The sequence below is a fragment of the Zychaea mexicana genome (assembly GCF_025766255.1).
Source record: "Zychaea mexicana strain RSA 1403 chromosome Unknown BDB00scaffold_217, whole genome shotgun sequence".
NCBI lineage: Eukaryota > Fungi > Mucoromycota > Mucoromycetes > Mucorales > Lichtheimiaceae > Zychaea > Zychaea mexicana.
In genome coordinates this window covers 1-18419 of record NW_026516880.1, presented here as the reverse complement: position 1 = coordinate 18419, position 18419 = coordinate 1, and the positions used below count along the sequence as shown (strand labels likewise).

Genomic DNA, 18419 nt, shown 5'->3' with positions numbered 1-18419 from the left:
TATTCCTATGAAACAATTAAATGCATTCATCTGTGAGAACATACGTAATGTGCTATTGATGACTTATTAAAATATGATGTGACGTGTCCCGCTTCTCATTTTACAATTTTGCAGCATCGATACTATTCAGAAAAGAGAAGAAGATACAACCTCTACCATCATTCGAGGGACATTTTCTACTGTGTTATTGGCAATGGGCATATCTTATACCCCGACGAACTGGGCCACGTAGACCACAAGAATCCTCATGCTAATACTTTGACCGTGTGAAGAAGCATGTATGCATCTTCTTCAGCGCAACAATGTTCTCAAGCATTAGCTTTCGAGTGTTAAGGAGATGTGATAAAGAAATTGAAAATACCTTTGCTCCGCGAAAACCACCGTCAACATAGCTTCTCTTGTTTTACCACCCTTTTCCTTTGTCACTTGTGTCAGAGCTTAGATTAAAGCCAACGTTTCAAGTACGATACTATGACGTTCGTTATTGAGTATACTATCGATTGTCTCATTGCGGTGCCTCTATAATATTGTCTAATGGCTTCAACAGTGTCAATCTGGAGCGCTCTTTGACCCAGAAGCTCGGTTAACCCCCATGATAGCCAAGGTTTGCTCCTTCCACTTGGACTTCCGTTTCTGCATCTGGGCGAGAGTTTTCTTTTATAGATGCCACTCAGCGCATGCTGTTGTTTGTTATGGGGCTGGGTTTTGTAGTAAGTTGGCATAAAGGGTAGTATGCTAGGAAGCGTGGCTGTTTCCTTTACGGCAGAAGTCTCTTTGAACAAGATTACAAAAGCTACACTTCATCAAGCTCGCTATTTCTAGTGCTCATGCTTTGTTTCATATTTCCCCTCGTCTTCGTAATATAAGTGAAGGAAAGAAAATCGATAGTGCAGCAATCTTGTCATGGAGTACCCTTTTTGGGCTTGGAACCTTACAGAGCCTTTGAGGGCCAGTTTAGGTTCCGAAAGACAGCACTGGAGCTCTGGATGGATCTCTGGCGAAATTCGCCTGGTCCACAGCATCCATATTTGCTACAACATTGCATTTGTTTCTATGAGTATATGGTTTTACTATTCATTGGAATTGCTGCTACTTAATGAATCGATCAGAGCTCGCGCAGCTATTGTTTGGTTGATTTGAAACTATAAGAATAATGCGTGCAGTATTTGGGCCGGAATTATAGCCCTCGTACTTAAGATTGGATTCTAGGAGTAAAAACAATCAAGACTGCGAAGATGGCGACTTCTCCTTTTGCTATTCGGCGACTTACCATTATAATGATAATATGTGATCCCGACCAGCAAAAGCCATCAGAAATCTAACATTTGTAATCGGTCCAATCACACGACAGATCGAGGTGTTGCAACAGCGAGTCAACAACGCGAGCTCTCATGTGTACGTACCGCTATTCAAAATCGTGGGGATTGATACAATGACGTTTATCGTGTAACATTGACGAATGAAGGGCTACCCAGTTCTTCCCCAGTTCTATCTACTATGTGATATGCTGCATGTACATGTTGCTTCGTTAAATAAGTACATGTTAGCTACCTATGTCTTCCCTAATTATCACATGCGAAAGAATACACAGCTTTATTAGAAGAGTAGGAAAAGCGTATCGCCTGTTACCGGAACAGCTGGAATTTAATACTCCTTGCGATTACTGCATTGGGCAAAAAGAGTCATCATTCTCCGACATACGTCAGATGAGGTTTTTTCTTCTTCTTAGACTTCTTGGAATGAATAGACACGTACTTTCAAATGTACTATTATTGGTGGGTAAAAAAAGAACCGCTCCAGACCCCGCGGCTTTTCCCCATATTTTTCAGTAACGGCAAGTTGCATCCCATTGTTCTCGCTTGCGAAGGACCCACTCTTGCATGTGCTCCACGCAAGGACAGCACAGAGAACACAGAAAAGTTTGTACAGAATGTTCTGCTCTTTTCCAAAGTGAGCATCATAGTTGATTAGAGGATACAGGATACTTGTGCGCGGTAAAGCAAAGACGGTTTCCCGGACACTTGGTACATCGCGGGGTAGAGCGGTAACACAAAAAAAGGAAATAAAAAGTGGAGCTCTTTGCAGCTGGAGTTGAATGGAGGATGACTCTTGGTGGAGTTTAAGCCCGCCCTCCTCTCTCTCTCTCCCCACACTGTCGGCTTCTCTGTCATCTTCCTTGTAGATGTCCATCTTGCGCAGATAAACTCTGCCCTTTTTTTCTTCTACCGCCTCGCATGTCAATATATAAACAATCGTAGATCGATTATCAAATGTGCTTGTGAGCCGGAGAGAAAGAGCGGTAGATCCTTCAATTGCTATTTGTTGGGCTCAGTTGTGCAAGCACCAAAAACAAAAAAGGATGAGCTGAGTTACCGCAATCAAGAACGATGTCGCATGGCCGTGGTAATTTTGGCAAAAGAAAAGCCTTATTGGGACATAAAGTTTGGCGGCCTATCGGAAAATATCTGGAAGAGGCAAATTCTCCTTTGATAGTCCCTTATGGAAGCAAGTATAAAGATGATCTGATCCGTCAAACGGGGCATCGGGCCCCCCTGTCACCTGCTCTTTCTCTTACCTCCACACAACACCGTCGAAATGAGCGAAGATCTAAAGATTCTTCCAAAGACCAGCTGGAAAGTCTACCTGGCCGTAGTGTTTGCTTGTAAGACCATTCTTCCCCCCCCCTCTTTTTTTAAGCATGCATGTATGGGTGATACGGTGGAAAACTAACGCGCCAATGTCACAGCTATTGGTGGTTTCCTATTTGGTTATGATCAAGGTGTCATGAGTGGCATTCTTGTGATGCCGTAAGTATTACACATTCATACAACCGAGCGTCATCATCCGTCAAGTGTTCGTCGTCATCTGTGCTAAACGACAATGAATGCTGCTCTGTATTAGGTACTGGATTCATTATTTCAACGATCCTGATGATGTGCGCCGTGGTTTTATTACAAGTATCCTATTGCTTGGTGCTTTTGCTGGTGCCCTCTTTGCCGGTCCTCTTTCCGAGCGCATTGGTAGAAAGATCAGCATCATGGTCGGAACAGTCATCTTTTGGCTTGGTACATCGATGCAAACAGGTGCAACCAGCGACGGTGTAAGTACAGTACTACAGCAGCCCAAACTGCCACCAAGAAAGCTGACCATCGTCTCTAATCTCTGCTTTGTAGCTCCTTTTGGCTGGCCGTTTTATTCAGGGTATTAGTGTCGGCATCTACAGCACCAACATTACCGTCTACCAAAGTGAGTTGAGCCCTCCTCATCTCCGCGGTCGTGCCGTCAGTCTTCAGCAGTTCAGTATCGTATTTGGGTAAGCTCGCTTTTCAAATCCCATGTTTCCAGTCTTCTTCACTGGTACGCCAGCAACACAGATTCTTAAGCTCACACACATTACTCTTTGTAGTATCATGGTCGCATTCTGGATTGGTTATGGCTGTGCTTAGTAAGTTTCTTATAAATCAATTACTCAGGAACACGCTGATATATCCTTTTGTAACTCCTAACCCAACCGAAAACTGCTATCATGAAACAGCATTCAAAGCGACGCATCGTGGCGAATTCCCCTCGGTCTACAGCTCGCTCCCAGTGTTCTTCTGTTCTGCGGTTGCTTCTTCCTCCCCTACTCCCCTCGTTGGCTTTGCAGCCGTGGTCGCTACGATGAGGCTCTTCATACCCTTGCGAGGTTGCACTCCAATGGTGACATTGATGATCCCTATGTCCGTCAAGAATACGACGAGATCATGGAGCAAATCAAGTTCGAAGATGAAAAAGCCGTCAAGTCCTACGCTGAGCTTTTCCGCAACCGTTCAATCCGCAAGCGTGTTATTCTTGGTATGGGAATCCAAACCATGCAGCAGGTAACTTTCACTTGTCTCATCTTGCTGTCGTATCAGCGATTGTGAAATTCGACCTTATTTAAAAGTAATCTATGCTTGTAGTGGATCGGTATCAATGCCGTGCTTTACTATGCCCCCTTCATTTTCCGCTCCGCTGGCATGACTGGCACTTTGCCCTCCTTACTTGCTACTGGTGTCAATGGCATTGTATGTGTCGTTTGCACAATCCCTGCCATTTTGTTCGTTGACAAGTGGGGTCGTCGTAACACCCTGCTTGCTGGTGGTGCCGGTATGGGTGGTTCCATGTTGATCGCTGGTTCTTTGCTCAAGGTCTATCCCTACGTCGAAGGTGGCGACAACAACACCAGTGCCCAGTACGGCGCTGTCGCCATGATGTTTATCTTTAGCGCTTCGTTCTCATTCTCTTGGGGACCTATTGCTTGGATTTACCCTGCCGAGATTTTCCCTACTCGTGCTCGTGCCAAGGGTGCTTCACGTAAGCTTTTTTTCTCCCTGGGTCTCATATACAGCACACAGCAAATACCTTTCAGTGATGATGAACTACTAACACTGTTACATAGTGGCAACCGCAAGCAACTATATCTTCAACTTTGTTATTGGCCAAATTACTCCAATCATGATTGAAAATATTGCCTTCGGCACCTACATGTTCTTCTTTGCTACCAACGTTATCTGCGGTTTGATCGTATTCTTTTTCTATCCTGGTAAGAATCGCACAATACATCTGCTGTACAAACATGTTCTCTTTGTTTAGCCACGTTTTATTAATGACTGGCCAACGTTTTGTTTAATCATAGAAACCAAGAATCGATCTCTTGAAGAGATGGAAATTCTCTTTGGCGGTGATGAAGCTGACGCAATTCAGACTGTTGCTGCTCGCAAGTACGATGGTGCTAACCTCGAGCAAACTGAAAAGCATCAAGTTGCTGACGACGGCCATTCGTCAATCGAAAAATCTTAATTTCAATTTCCCCACAACTCCCCTCCTCCTACTCCGCTTACTTCTTCCCATTCTCAATATCTAACTTCTTTTTCTTTCTTTTTTGAAATTACAATTTCTCTAAAGGATTGTATATCTTAGTAGTAATTACACACACACACACACACACATACACATATTTTGCTGTGGTTCCTGTTATTAGAAGCTATCATTTCTCTACTTCCCCCTCTTGTATTATGTGACCACCAATGATAATTAATAATTACATCTATCATAATAAAAATTCATGATGATGGCATAAAAATCCTACATGCCACTCATTATGCTGTAAACATCATCGTGAGCTCTAAAAAACAAAGCTGCGCATAAACTTACTAATGAAGCACACATGCTATGCAATGACCGTTTAATTTCACACAGAATAATGCAGAGAGCTTGGTGATGATAATATCAAAATCATTACATCATAATGTTAAGGAACAGCTCAGTTCCCGAGATGATGTAGCTTTAGATACAGTAACATAAGAGTTACTTGAATATTGAGGTACCTTGGTGACGTATGTCGCCTAATACACGTTTTTTTCCAATTAAGAAAAATGACACATATATGCTATAGAAGTGATTCTGGTGTTGCTGTAAGCCTAACTTACGAGTTATTACAGTAGTTGATGTAAAGCTGGTTGTCGCGACTGTCAAGTGGACTGTAATATACTACACATAGCGCTTGCACCTGAGAAATGATGATGATGCGTCGCTTTCTAGCTTTCGTACAGCTAAGCTCTGCATATACCACTATGAGGTCATATATGAGAAGGTTGATTGCGTGAGGACTTTTAAAGAATACAATAATAGGGTCAAGGTTTCTCTAATACTATTTAATGGAAGCAAGTAACATACCAAAACCTGTTGACGATAGATGCTGGTATCAGAGTTGTTGAAGGTTTTTTGTTTCCCGCGAGTAGGCGTAACCTTATTTTTTTCTCAGGAATTGGATCATTCTGCATAATGAATATGGCCGTTGAGTATGGAAAGCCACTCTAACGAAATGCTATACACGGCAAGCGGCACCCACCCACTGATGTTACTAAAATCACTGTTATGATAGGACGTCGCTAGTTTATAAGCGAACAACGATACAGGAGATTAGCTCACACAACACACTTGTATCAGCCCGCTCATGAGCATATAGTGTGCTGTTGAAACTTCTTGCTGTGTCTCTAAACCTCGCAATTCTTCGAGTGATCGCTAGTTCATTATGTGACCTTACAAGGAGTACAAAGGATCATTTAGAATCGAGGGCTCGCTTGTATGAAAATGCATGTAAAAAACACCGTCCATGCTCTTTTTCTTTTGAGCATTTTTCTGTCAACAAATCAGTTTTTGCCATCTAAGGTGTGCTTTGTGCTGACTACAGAACTATCGTCTTTTTATGGGCTGGTGCATGTGGCACAGTGACCATAAATTTCTCGGATGCATATTCGCTGTGTGGCACGATGCACATTTACCTTTTTTTACCCCACAAAAAAACAACAACTATGTATGTTCACTTTTAAATATTCCTCGTAGGGATGTCCCTAATAATAAAAATTGCAGGACTTGATTGAAGAAGGCCATTCGGTGTGTATGCATACGCAATCCATTTAGAACCTATATACAAGTCAGGGAAGAGCGTATCACTACGAGCAAATCCAGGAGATCGGTTATCGCTCTGTTCGCTTAAATAAAAAAGAGAAGCATCGTCATTAATATACGCCCCCTTTTTTTCACGTGCAGAGGTACTTAGACTCATCATACAGAGGAGTCTGGGTAAGTATATGTCGGTTACGTAAACAACAAGGAGCACCATCGCCGGTTGATTTCTGGGTTATCTTTGACCATTTGCATGAACTTTCTCGTATACTCCGTCCTTTATCTAAATCGTATAAAATCGTTCGACATAAAGAAGCTCGCTCCAGTGGAAAGAAGGTAGTTGACTAATATTTACCAGAAAATGTATGCCATGCATCGCTCTCACTAGTCATCTCTCGACGTAACAAGTAATGAGACGGCCGTGTGTGCATCATATGCAAGAGAATAAGAATAGCCTAGTATGGGCTTCACTCACAGAAAAACGAGGGAAGGTCACGCGTCGAAATGAAAACCGGTGTATATTGTTTGTGTGCATGTGAATCACTCAAGACCCTCGTATATCTATTTAATTCTCTCGTGCTTTCTTCTTCCCTTTTCAACCCCATCACTTTCCCTCTGTGTTAAAGCCTCCTTTTCGTCTTTTATACTTTTCGATATATCCAAGAACACACAGCAACAACGTCATGTCTAAGAAGTTCACGATTGAAGAAGTTGCGAAACATAAGTCTGATAACGACTGGTAAAGTTGCTTTTCACACTATCCATTTTCCTGGCCAAAACCCTCGCGTTGCATAAGTTGCGAACTGTCGGCAACAATAGCCATTTTTTCATTCACGCGTCATTCGTTCCTTCAATTATTTGCACAATATGATATAGCTGGATCATTGTCAATGACAAAATATACGATGTAACCAACTTTCTGGATGATCATCCCGGTAAGCATTATTAGCTCTAGTGCCAGCAGAAGTTGTTTCTCTATATGAAAACGCACTCATTCCATTTCTCAGGTGGCAAAAAGGTTCTTCTCAAGGCATCCGGTACCGACGCGACCAAGCAATTCAACGCGTTCCATAGCCCCTCCGTTCTCGAAAAGTACGGACCAAAGTTTCTGATCGGTGAAGTTGGCACTGGTATCGAGGAAGCTGCTCTAGATGAAGAAGAGGAACGGTCGCCTCTTCAAATCGGAGAAACCTTTGGTGATATGGTGCCGTTTGGTGATCCAATGTGGTAAAGTAATTGATTTGAAAATAGCAGTCAGCATGTAATGCACGAGTTTGTTCGTCTAATGACGAAGCGAAACTATAACCTTTTTCCTCGAACTTCTATTAGGTATCAGGATTGGTATAGTCCATTTTACAATGACTCGCATCGTGCTGTGCGCAAGGCCGTTCGTGATTTTGTCGAAAAGGAAATCATGCCATATACTTATGAATGGGACGAAGCCAAGAAATTGCCCCAAGAATTATTCGAAAAAGCAGCCAAGGCTGGTATCCTCACTGCTTGCTGTCATCATGCACCCGCTGACCTGATTCCTTATGGCTACCCCGCTGGCGTCAAGCCTGAAGATTGGGATACGTTCCATAACGTTGTCGTTGCTGATGAGCTGTCGCGGTGTGGTTCTGGCGGTGTGCGTAACATCTATCCATTTGCTCTCTTTATGTTTTGATGCCACTCTATAATGCGATCTTTGTACCCAAAGAATTTCTCTAATCGCGAAATTCAATTACTATAGGTAACTTGGGGTTTGATAGGCGGTCTCGGTATCGGGCTTCCTCCTGTTATTCTGGTATGCAACTATAGATTATAAAAAAAATTGATGACATGATGCATATATTAATGAATACCATCGTTTTCTTCTCTAAACAACCAGTTCGGCTCCGATTACTTGAAAAAAAAGGTTGTTCCTGGCATTTTAAGCGGCAGGGAATTCATTTGCTTAGCTATTACTGAGCCTAGTGGTGGATCGGATGTCGCAAACTTGGTCACTGAAGCTAAGGATATGGGTGACCACTATCTTGTCAATGGCGAAAAGGTAAGAAAAGCGGAAAACAACGGACCTAGCAATTTTGACTGAACAGCGCCTCTCTCACTTTTATAGAAATGGATTACCAATGGCGTTTTCGCCAACTACTTTACTGTGGCTGTTCGTACCGGCGGTCCTGGTTTTGAAGGAGTCTCCTTCTTGCTAATTGAGCGCACCATGCCTGGTGTCTCTACGCGTCAGATGCACTGTTCCGGTGTCTGGTCGTCCGGCACTGCCTATGTTACTTTTGAGGATGTCAAAGTCCCAAAAGAGAACTTGATTGGTGAAGAAAACCAAGGTTTTCGGTACATTGTTGCGTAAGCTTGCTTTTACATGCCAATAATGCAGTGTAAGGAATAGTGATAGTAAGCTATTTAGCTTACACCACTCATATTTCACTACAGGAACTTTAATGCAGAACGTATGGGTATCGTCATCCAAGCAAATCGATTCGCTCGTGTCTGCATTGAAGAGTGTCTCAAGGTAAACTACACTCCTTTCGATGCATAAAGCAAGAACGTGTACACTTCCAAATAACTACTAATCTGTCGACTCTCCCTCTTTGGCTTTAGTATGCCCACAAGCGCAAAACTTTTGGGAAGCGCCTCATTGACCATCCAGTCATCCGAAATAAGCTCGCTCACATGATTCGACAAGTCGAAGCAACGCATGCATGGATGGAAATCCTGGCGTATCAATCACTTCATATGCCCTTGGAATTGCAGCCCCTCCGTCTGGGAGGAAACATTGCATGTAAGTTTCTTTACTTTGGTTTTTCAGGAGAAAGATTGCGCTAGTATACCGTTCGCAAAGAGTATCCGAAAAACTTACATTAACGGATTCTCCATGTATACAGTGTGCAAGGCTCAAGCAACACAGACATTCGAATACTGCGCCCGTGAAGCTGCCCAAATCTTTGGTGGCCTTTCCTATACCCGCGGTGGCCAAGGCGAAAAGATTGAGCGTCTGTATCGTGAAGTGCGCGCGTTTGCTATACCTGGCGGCTCTGAAGAAATTATGCTGGAGTTGGGCATCCGGCAATCTACAAAGATCGGCCAATTTATGGGTGCAAAGTTGTAACAATAACAGCTGCAATAATACACTTGTCCAAATTGGAATATCACTAAATAAACCAAAAGAAGAAACCTTTACGTTTAACACATCTGTATGCCTGAGTCAACTTGAACAAGAAATTTGCTGCTTCCTATGACGATAACAGCAGTTGTTGCCAACGGTTTACTGTGTTTCGACAATAAACGCAAAAACGCCGCCAACTGTTGCTGTGTTTCTTTCACCTCGCGACTGAACTACCTTCACGTTTTACAATCTATATTACAATGAATATTGACGCTGATATGTCACCTGTCATCTTTAGCAAAGATTTACCTCAGTCATCTTTTGTCACGAAAACATCGTCGAGACCGCTTTCTGCTGGGAATTTTCCCATCGCACCACCACGTACACTTTTTGACGAGATTGGCCGTGAATTCAACGAACAAGAAAACGTGGTATTGAAATAGAGTCGTAATTACTAATCGAACGCATGGATTTGAACTCTAATACACTCGAGTGTACATTTATAGTCTTTTAACGATAATCGAACGCAACAGTTTGCCATTGACTCAGAGGTAACGTAAGATGTGTTACTGCTGTTACTGGTAGCTGGGCTATATACTAATAACGAGGACAATAAAGAATGAAAAAATTAAAGGCTTGATTCTACATTTTCTAGTATAGTTTTCCTGGAAGTCACTTGTTCGAAGGCTACGCGAAGAAAATACCAGTTTATTGAGCACGGTCCAGTCTACAAAGGATGAATTATCACAAGCAATAATTGACAAAACGCGCTTGGAAGATATTGTGACGAAGCAAGAAGCCTCGATTCAGTCCTTACAGGATCAACTGGATCAATTCCTGTCGAGAAGAGAAGAAAACCCAGCGGCTGCAACAGATCGACAAGATGCTATTGATCAGTACCAGGAGACCGACTATGATGGATTGAATGGCGTCCAATATCACCAGCATCACGAACAGGAACAAACAGATCATGCTCGGCTGAATAATCTACTTGAACGAAAAGCGCAACTGATCGAACAACGGGATGGTGAGAAAAACAATAACAACGACAACAGCAACAACGTATTATTATCTCCGTTGACACCATTTCCAACACATGTAACACAACTTATTAAAATTATTTCATTGAAACAAAAGGTGAAGACTTGTATGAAGAATAACTTACAAACATATTGATATGCTGCTAGCGATCTTCACAACGATCCGGTCTGCAGGAGCAATCTGATGGGCGACGTGATTTATCAATAAATCGCTTAATAGTGGCACTCAATGAAGCTCAGGATGGATACGCATTGGAGCGTCAGAGACGAGTTGAACTCGGTAAGTACATCCTAGCCATTCTCAACCTATATGTGTTTATAATCAAGGGGCAAGCCTTGCACGTTATCAATCCACTAAATCTCCATACTCCGTTAATACATAGTTTTTCAAAAGAGATACTTAATGCTTGTTAACAAAAGTTTGGAATCATGGTGCGGATAAACATTGGATTGAGAACGTTTTTTTCTTTGTAATACTTATTGAGGGTTTCCTTCTCTTTTAGTGAATCGCAAACGTTAGAGTATTTAAAGGAACTAGGAATACCACACCGTGTTCGTGAACCTGTATTATCTCCAACTTCTAAATGCCGAGCTTGCTTTAATGCTGTTGTGGCAATACACCGATTTAGGTAACGACAATAACAGAAGAAAAAATGACTGTATGTTCCCGTGTGATAAAATACTAAAAGCCAGGTGTATGACTATATAGAAAGCTAGTCAGTGATTATTAATTATCACGGAAACATGGCACATTTTTTGTTTGCAACAGCATACCCTTCCTCCCAATGGCCAATATTCACAGTAGGGTAGGAAAGCAACACGATAACGCAATTAATATGGTGTTTCTTCTCTCCACTTAATAGCCACGTCTTTGTACGTTTTTCTATACACCACACACTCATGCACGAATTCATATTTTACAGTACCACAAACTGTTCTTTTACATTTCCAGGATAATAAAGACGAGTTACATCTTTGTGTTACACAGCAACTTGGTGTCTGGAGTCTGGAGCTTGAGAAATAAAGGTGATGTTGAGAGAGGGAAAGGGTAGGGAGAATACCAGCGAAAGCTTCTATCGAACTAACATATCCAAATTGTGGATCGGATTTTTATTGGGTGATGACAGTGAGCGTCGATATGAGAGCAAAAAGTATTAGCTTTATAAGATTTGAAAAAAGAATATGCATAACGTGTATATATGCTTATACTGATATGATTGTTAAAACCCACATGGCTAAATTGCTCGAGGACTACCATTCACAGTAGCAGTAGATTAAAGTATGATGCACATCACCTTAAACCGACAAAATTTTATTTTGTTGCAATTTCATATTTCAAGTCCCGATTCCAAAAATGGCTTAGACCTGGTACCGTACATAGCACTGACGCATTGTACACTTGGATAATGTTTTACTTAAACGCTGTGTAAACAAATAGGCCCACCTCTCATCATTTTTCTTGACTATGTAGTCTCGCGTTCGTCCTCAGGATACACATATAACAAGCTTATAATATGAGCTACACGGACTTCAAGTTACTAGTAGCCCTATTTAATCTGATTCATTTTAGAGTTGCTATATCACACATGGGGTCGTTGGCTCGCTGCTGTCACTGTGGCCGTTGTGGGAAAATATCCTGGCAGCGAAGCATGCATCATGTATTATCATATCCGCAATGTAATCTACATACAAACAAGACAGCAGATGCTCCAACCTTTACTACTTACTGCTCTTGAAAGGGCTTGAAGTGACTTTACTCTAAACTTGACTATCCTTTTAGTATCTCTGATAGTATACCGATGGAGCAACGGGTGAGCAAACTTCAACACAGTATAAGCTATAAGAGATAGCGAGATAGTAACAAATTTATATGATTGTTGGAACCGCTGCTCTTTGTTGGTTATTCATTAAAGGGAAAAGACTAACTGTATATGGTAACCAGTGCCATAGAAAAGTGTTGCAATTTGGGGCTGACTCCGCTTAACATCCTCTTCTTTGGAACTCTTCTGCGTGTTCACAAGAACGATTGACGTGAATCTCTTCCACGAATTATATTCTAAAGATGCTACTCCATATGGTTCGTGGATATGCATCATAGCCCATAATTGATACCTAACTCGGTGCGATCAGTGTCGTGATTTTGATCCACTATACACGTATGGCGTATTACAAAAAGAAGCAAGGTTGCTAATGTAATGAGAATGAACATAGAGCCTTCGTATATGATATTGCAATTATATCTGCTTATGGCTATTTAGTTTGTTACTAAAACGCTGTCAACCAAGTGTCGTAAAACGGTCATATTCGAAGTAATTAAGTTTCGAGACTCAAGAGATAAGTAGAGCTTTTTTTAAGCTTTTGATGGTAAATCACCCGTTATCATACTACTATGATAACCATCCCTGCTGCTACGCTGTTTCTATTGGCTATGACGTCCCTGCGTCGAGCAAAATATCCAAATGTGGCACTAGAAAAGCTAGTCGACACAACAAGTATAATGTTGAAAGAGAAGCACTGTACTGTCTTGCAGATACTGCCGTTGCTGAAGGAGCAAGTAAGCCTTGCCACTTAATGTTGGATGTGTCAATGTTTCGTATAAGAAAACGCGGAGAAAACTTCTGCCCGAAATTTTAGTACGAAGGTCAAACCCTGGTTGTTGTTCCTAAGACACTGCTGATGAAGACCTCATGTTGCCTTTTCTAAGCTGGTAATAAAATTATGTGATACCAATGATGTAATCGACTGTTCTTCATCGCTAGTCATGAACAAGGTCTAGAAGGCTGACCGCAGGTAGTCGATCTTTTGACAAATTAATCAAGATTAATTGTTACAAAAGTGTCAAATAAGCCATATTTAGGCATTTTTGTAACAGCCTTAAAAAACGATATTGGATGCCAGTCTTTTACCTTCATTATGTCAAAGGTGCAGCTGTATATGTGTCAACCTGTAATTATGGTCCGTCGGACGAAGGTAACGGTGCAACACCGATGACCGGCTCGACATTTGTTGAGTTTGCTATTGAAACGCGATTATTGGTCATTCCAACGTAGCAGCGAATGCTCCTATAGATATAATGTGAATAAGATTTAAACCAGACTTGGAGCACACTTCACTTAGCACATAAAACTGAGCATATATCATCCCAACACTCTTTAGAGTATTCTAGTTCTCGAAGAACAGCTCTTGGTATATCTGAAATGATAGCAGCAGCAAAAATACTGGAGCACCACGGTTATATACATACAGTATATGCAATAAAACAAGCAGATAGAGAAAGCATCAACAAAACGTGAGAAGGAAAGGGCGGACCTCGGAATGTAGTATGGACAAGGAGAGAAGTTTGGGTTTGGGTAACATGAATGAGGTTGGTCAAAATAATTTTTCCACAAATGTAGACAGTGTATTAGTGATGATTCAAATGTTTCAAAACAGTCATAGAAAATAGATTTAGTACTTACTCCAGAGTCCGTGGCTTCCGCGTTGAGTAAAAGCCCTGTTCTCTTGGCCCCGAGATACAATCGTAGTGGAATTTCGACTAATTCCTATCATTTTCTAATGCTAAAATATTGTTTTCTGGTTCCTCCTGTTCTTCTTGATCTTCTTGAAGTTGCGCTTGTTGAGGGAGCTGTCCACCTGGTGGTAGGAATGCCTCTGGTCGAAAGTCTGGATGTCCATCATTATTCATATAGGCTATGCCTATGCTTCTTATGTTCAATGCCGCATTTTTATCCCGGTCTACAATCTAGATGAGAAAACAAAACACTTTTAGCATATAATTAGGCAGAATCCTTCGTGGGTTTAAAGGGTGAAAACATACCACAGCCTCTGGATCAGGCTCTGGATGGTTATTGCAAGCTTTAATCTTCCACATCACCCAATCTATTATGGTATTCCATGCCAATTTAGTACAGCAGAACATAACTAATGTTTATATACCTTATTAGTAGAAATTAGCTTTTACCTGGCGGTTGCGGGCGTGCCTGTATCCAGTCACTTGCCGGATTCAGCAAATTGCCATCCTGGTCTCGACAGCACTTTATTTTCCTTCCTCTCTGTGGAATGAAGCCGCCTTGAGGTCTTTGAACCCAGTACGTTGCACGTTCTCTTGTTTTCTGCATGGATACATAGGTAAAAATGATCCCGTCAGTCGTTGTAAGTGGGCTTCTTAAAGCGGGAATTATGTATAGCAATCAGATATTATATTATTACGTACCTGTGTCCGCAAACCTCCCCGTCATACGGAATACTTGTTAGCCGTTAGAGTCAATATGAGTATAGAAAGGCTCTTGATTTCAGGATGTAGTCCCGATGGGTGGATTGCTTGGTGTGACTTGTGCAGAAGTTTATACCGGGAAAAACGAGAGTATAAAAGGAAAAAGGAAAAGAAGAGATACGTGCAATGCTTCATCTGTACAAGTTCTTTTGCTGTACTGTGAGTTCCCTGAAGATGGCATATATGGAAACACAAACCACTTCTTGATGGTGTCTAAGCTGAGAGAGTCATTTTAGTATGTGTGCCCTTACTTTACACTGTTGCAATTATCTTTTGTTGCTTTGCGTAGATAAACGTAGTAAATTGGCTTCCTAAAACAAACATACATGTTAGTAGTATCAATTTCCCGCGCTGGAGGAACTGAAACCCAACTGTTTTACTCTCAAGTCGGGAGGGTTCTGACCCCTAAAATAGAACGCCTTGGCCACTTTGGATGTTTCCGCTACGATCGGTATTAATTCACCTCAATCACTGTTACCACCAACTTTTAACGAAAGAACCAGTACAGTCGCTACGTTTCAATCAAACGGTGTCAGTTACAATGTCGCATACCGTCTTGATTGCAGATCAGCGCGTAAAAGTGCACGGGGGATCTAATACTACCATTACAACTGATGTACTAGACAAAGTTTTGGAGTTCGGACCATTCAAAGAATGGGCTGCTCGTATGGAAAAGGCGCAGCGTGAACGTAATAGCGAAATGGACATTCTCTCCGTTGAAATACAAAATACAGATATGTTTGGGTCCGGAAAACTTGGCTTTGTAAAGTTTAAAGCGGACGTCCGTTACAAGGAAACCGGAAAATCTGCCCCCGGTATTGTGTTTTTGGTAAGCAAGAATGAACGAGATAGACCCAAATTTAGTAGCCGTTTCTTTCTCCTCTGCATTTCTGTATATTCATTTTCACGCGCGAGTGTTTTCTAATTTACAATTCTCAATGGGATGCTGTTGTTTTTGGGTGGTGGGGGTTGTTACTGTATTTTGTGTAGAGAGGGGGGTCAGTATCGATGTTGATCATATTGCGATGTCCCGAAAAAGAGGACCAAATATTACTGACGTTGCAACCGAGGGTTCCTGTTGCCAGTTTGGAATTCCCAGAACTGCCTGCAGGCATGCTGGATGGCTCTGGTAACTTTGCAGGGACCGCTGCAAGAGAAATTTACGAGGAGACAGGTTCGAGCCGATACTTTCTTGTTCAATTACGTAGACACGCAGTCAAACAAAATGCGTGATTGACATCAGTTTTATAACTCGTAAAATTGACTTACATATGCAACAATAACAACTAAGGATTGTCTATCCAAGAGCATGAGCTTGTGGATCTTACTCATAAAGCTTATGGTGATCGGTGGCAAGGAATGTACCCTTCTGCTGGTGGTTGCGGTAAGTACTGGTCATACTTAAATGTGTTTGTTATATTACGCTATCCGTCTTTGTTTATTATACGTATTTCTCACAACGCTGATGTTGTATGTACTTCTCAAAATCGTCCGTAGATGAGTTTGTGCGACTGTTTATGTGCATCAAGCATATGGCTCGATCCGACATCGAGGCACTAGAAGGCAAACTCGGAGGGCTGAGAGACCGAGGCGAGAACATAACTCTCAAGCTGGTATCTTTGAAGGACGCATGGAAAATAGCACCCGATGCAAAACTCTTGTCGACGTTAACTCTTTATCATGCACTTTTACAATCGAAAACCGAGCTACAGAAATAATTGTAAAACTTTTTACCATTTCAATAAAAGTGAAATCCACCCGCGGATATGCTTACAATACCACATTTGACCTGGAGATACCATAAGATGTTTGCTTAGATGCCTCAGTGTTAGATTAAGGAAGCCGATTAGAAAATATTGCAGCTGCCATACATGCGCATCAGTCATGGTTTTGTAATCATAACATATATGCGTCGTTACTCATATGTGTAGTCGTCTTTGTAGAATTACAAATGTACACAATACTCGTAAAGCTTATCCCTTTTAACGCGTGACAAGAGGCTCTAGAAATACGAAGCGCAGAAGGATAAAGATAGGTTGGCGTTCTGATAATCGTTTATACCTGCCACATACCAATTGGTAGTAGGTAAATAATCCCGAGGACGTGTTAATACTGTAAGCCTACAGAGCGAAGGAGCCAGAGAAAAAATACCCTGGGGGTACTTTATTGTTGAGTCTTAATATCCAAGACATAAAACAAAATATGATTTTTGCATGAGAGTATAAAACAAGGAGGGGTGATTGTGCGTGGATTGGAAAATGAAGAGATATAAATTACAAGTTTTGGAGTGTACACAACAATAAATGACGATAAAGAAAAGGGTGTGCAAATGAGAGGTCAAGGAAAGGCCAACATACAGGAAAAGAAAAAATTAGTACACATCAGTTGGTAGGTTAATAAACAATGCATACCGGTGGATAGTGTGAAAGAGATTCAAGAGATAACTCACCACCGATTGAGTAATGGAACAAAGGATGACCAGACATCGGGCAACATACATGATGATCCATTTCTAGTTAGTAACTATATCTTCTATACTACTTCACGACACATGATGGTGAAGAACAGGCCACAAAGCATAGTAAAAAGAAAGGCGTACCACCTATAATGTAATATAAACAGAGTGAGCACACATGTCAGTATCATACTTAAAAGATCCTTTCCCCCTGCTTGCAAGAGAAACTCTTCCCTATAACCCTCGAAAACAAAAAGAAAATCATCTTTTTACTCACAGTTGGGGGGCAGCCCACGAGGTACTACGTCACATTGGGGCGACAGCCACAGCTGGACTACATAGAGCACCACACAACAATTATTAGCAAAGAGTATAAACGGAGGTGAAAGTTTATTAAATCCATGTCCGCTGTGGCGAAACGGAAACTCTAGCGCATGGGGCTAGGCTTACGGTTGGGGCCAGGCGCCTCTGTAGGATATAGTAGCGGGAAGAATCGTTAATAACAACATCGCGATAGATAGCGGCGGGTAATAGAGAAAGAAAGCATCATCTGCGTAGCATAGAAAAAAGAATACTTACGTCGTGTACAGAGAGCAAGAGAGAGCAAGAGAGCAAGAGAGCAATCAAAAAAAAGAAGAGGCTCGATCGTGAGTAATCAATACTACAGTCATCATCATCTTTGACACACACTATGTAAACTTTTGCTTCTCTCCTCTTTTAAAGCAGTAACACTTAGATTGTTGTTTTTTAAAGAAAAAGTGGCGGGCGAGACCGAGGAGGAGACGGCTATAGAAATGAAAGAAAGCAAGAGATTTGATCGTAAGTCGTCGTGATACTTCTTGACAGACATGCACACCACCACACGCACGTTCATGCAATGGATCCCGTTTCCCAAGAGTTATACGTACAGTTAATGATGAGGAGGAAGGAGAAGGAGAAAGAAGCGGAAGAGAAGAGGCCAAAGAACTAATGATGGGTGGGAACGCATACCTTTTATATAAGATTCGTTGTGAATAGATGAAACAATCGATTAGATTCTTGGCAATTGCATGATTTATCTGTTGTCCAATAGCCAAACGAGCGCATAGGCGATGAGGACAACACTAAGGAAGAGCACGATGC

The 18419-nt window shown here is 41.7% G+C and overlaps 5 protein-coding genes across 5 annotated transcripts; all 5 read left to right on the top strand.

The window, feature by feature from the left end:
* Positions 1–2533: 2533 nt before the first annotated feature.
* BDB00DRAFT_985351 (general substrate transporter) lies at positions 2534–5091 on the top strand. The gene is made up of 9 exons (XM_053130021.1): positions 2534–2662; positions 2747–2807; positions 2902–3100; positions 3174–3313; positions 3407–3445; positions 3536–3860; positions 3942–4335; positions 4421–4564; positions 4658–5091. Exons 1-9 carry the CDS (start codon positions 2596–2598, stop codon positions 4819–4821), a joined length of 1533 nt encoding a protein of 510 aa, XP_052972422.1. The 5' UTR covers positions 2534–2595; the 3' UTR covers positions 4822–5091.
* Positions 5092–7015: 1924 nt separating this feature from the next.
* Positions 7016–9599, top strand: BDB00DRAFT_252413 (acyl-CoA dehydrogenase/oxidase). The gene is made up of 10 exons (XM_053116659.1): positions 7016–7168; positions 7306–7364; positions 7437–7656; positions 7759–8056; positions 8162–8215; positions 8300–8461; positions 8528–8769; positions 8857–8935; positions 9025–9205; positions 9309–9599. Exons 1-10 carry the CDS (start codon positions 7113–7115, stop codon positions 9530–9532), a joined length of 1575 nt encoding a protein of 524 aa, XP_052972421.1. The 5' UTR covers positions 7016–7112; the 3' UTR covers positions 9533–9599.
* Position 9600: 1 nt separating this feature from the next.
* Positions 9601–11092, top strand: BDB00DRAFT_252418 (uncharacterized protein). Its single transcript, XM_053116660.1, has 5 exons — positions 9601–9960; positions 10036–10080; positions 10190–10556; positions 10717–10849; positions 11073–11092. The coding sequence occupies exons 1-4, from the start codon at positions 9790–9792 to the stop codon at positions 10752–10754; spliced, it is 621 nt and encodes a 206-aa protein (XP_052972420.1). The 5' UTR covers positions 9601–9789; the 3' UTR covers positions 10755–10849; positions 11073–11092.
* A 3052-nt stretch (positions 11093–14144) lies between these two features.
* Positions 14145–14800, top strand: BDB00DRAFT_862759 (uncharacterized protein). The gene is made up of 4 exons (XM_053126090.1): positions 14145–14311; positions 14387–14448; positions 14531–14682; positions 14783–14800. Exons 1-3 carry the CDS (start codon positions 14262–14264, stop codon positions 14641–14643), a joined length of 225 nt encoding a protein of 74 aa, XP_052972419.1. The 5' UTR covers positions 14145–14261; the 3' UTR covers positions 14644–14682; positions 14783–14800.
* Positions 14801–15383: 583 nt separating this feature from the next.
* BDB00DRAFT_777007 (uncharacterized protein) lies at positions 15384–16560 on the top strand (the record flags this gene model as incomplete). Its single annotated transcript, XM_053120290.1, has 4 exons — positions 15384–15671; positions 15833–16016; positions 16134–16226; positions 16340–16560. 4 exons carry the CDS (start codon positions 15384–15386, stop codon positions 16558–16560), a joined length of 786 nt encoding a protein of 261 aa, XP_052972418.1.
* Positions 16561–18419: the final 1859 nt, after the last annotated feature.

Coding starts and splice junctions, on each gene's coding strand:
- BDB00DRAFT_252413 (XM_053116659.1), top strand. CDS start 7,113: ATGTCTAAGAAGTTCACGATTGAAGAAGTTGCGAAACATAAGTCTGAT. Junction 7,657..7,758: donor CCGTTTGGTGATCCAATGTG/GTAAAGTAATTG, acceptor AACTTCTATTAG/GTATCAGGATTGGTATAGTC. Junction 9,206..9,308: donor TCTGGGAGGAAACATTGCAT/GTAAGTTTCTTT, acceptor CCATGTATACAG/TGTGCAAGGCTCAAGCAACA.
- BDB00DRAFT_985351 (XM_053130021.1), top strand. CDS start 2,596: ATGAGCGAAGATCTAAAGATTCTTCCAAAGACCAGCTGGAAAGTCTAC. Junction 2,663..2,746: donor CCTGGCCGTAGTGTTTGCTT/GTAAGACCATTC, acceptor CCAATGTCACAG/CTATTGGTGGTTTCCTATTT. Junction 3,314..3,406: donor CAGTTCAGTATCGTATTTGG/GTAAGCTCGCTT, acceptor TACTCTTTGTAG/TATCATGGTCGCATTCTGGA.
- BDB00DRAFT_252418 (XM_053116660.1), top strand. CDS start 9,790: ATGAATATTGACGCTGATATGTCACCTGTCATCTTTAGCAAAGATTTA. Junction 9,961..10,035: donor TCAACGAACAAGAAAACGTG/GTATTGAAATAG, acceptor GTACATTTATAG/TCTTTTAACGATAATCGAAC. Junction 10,557..10,716: donor ACTGATCGAACAACGGGATG/GTGAGAAAAACA, acceptor ATATGCTGCTAG/CGATCTTCACAACGATCCGG.
- BDB00DRAFT_862759 (XM_053126090.1), top strand. CDS start 14,262: ATGCCTATGCTTCTTATGTTCAATGCCGCATTTTTATCCCGGTCTACA. Junction 14,312..14,386: donor TTTTTATCCCGGTCTACAAT/CTAGATGAGAAA, acceptor GTGAAAACATAC/CACAGCCTCTGGATCAGGCT. Junction 14,449..14,530: donor AATCTTCCACATCACCCAAT/CTATTATGGTAT, acceptor ATTAGCTTTTAC/CTGGCGGTTGCGGGCGTGCC.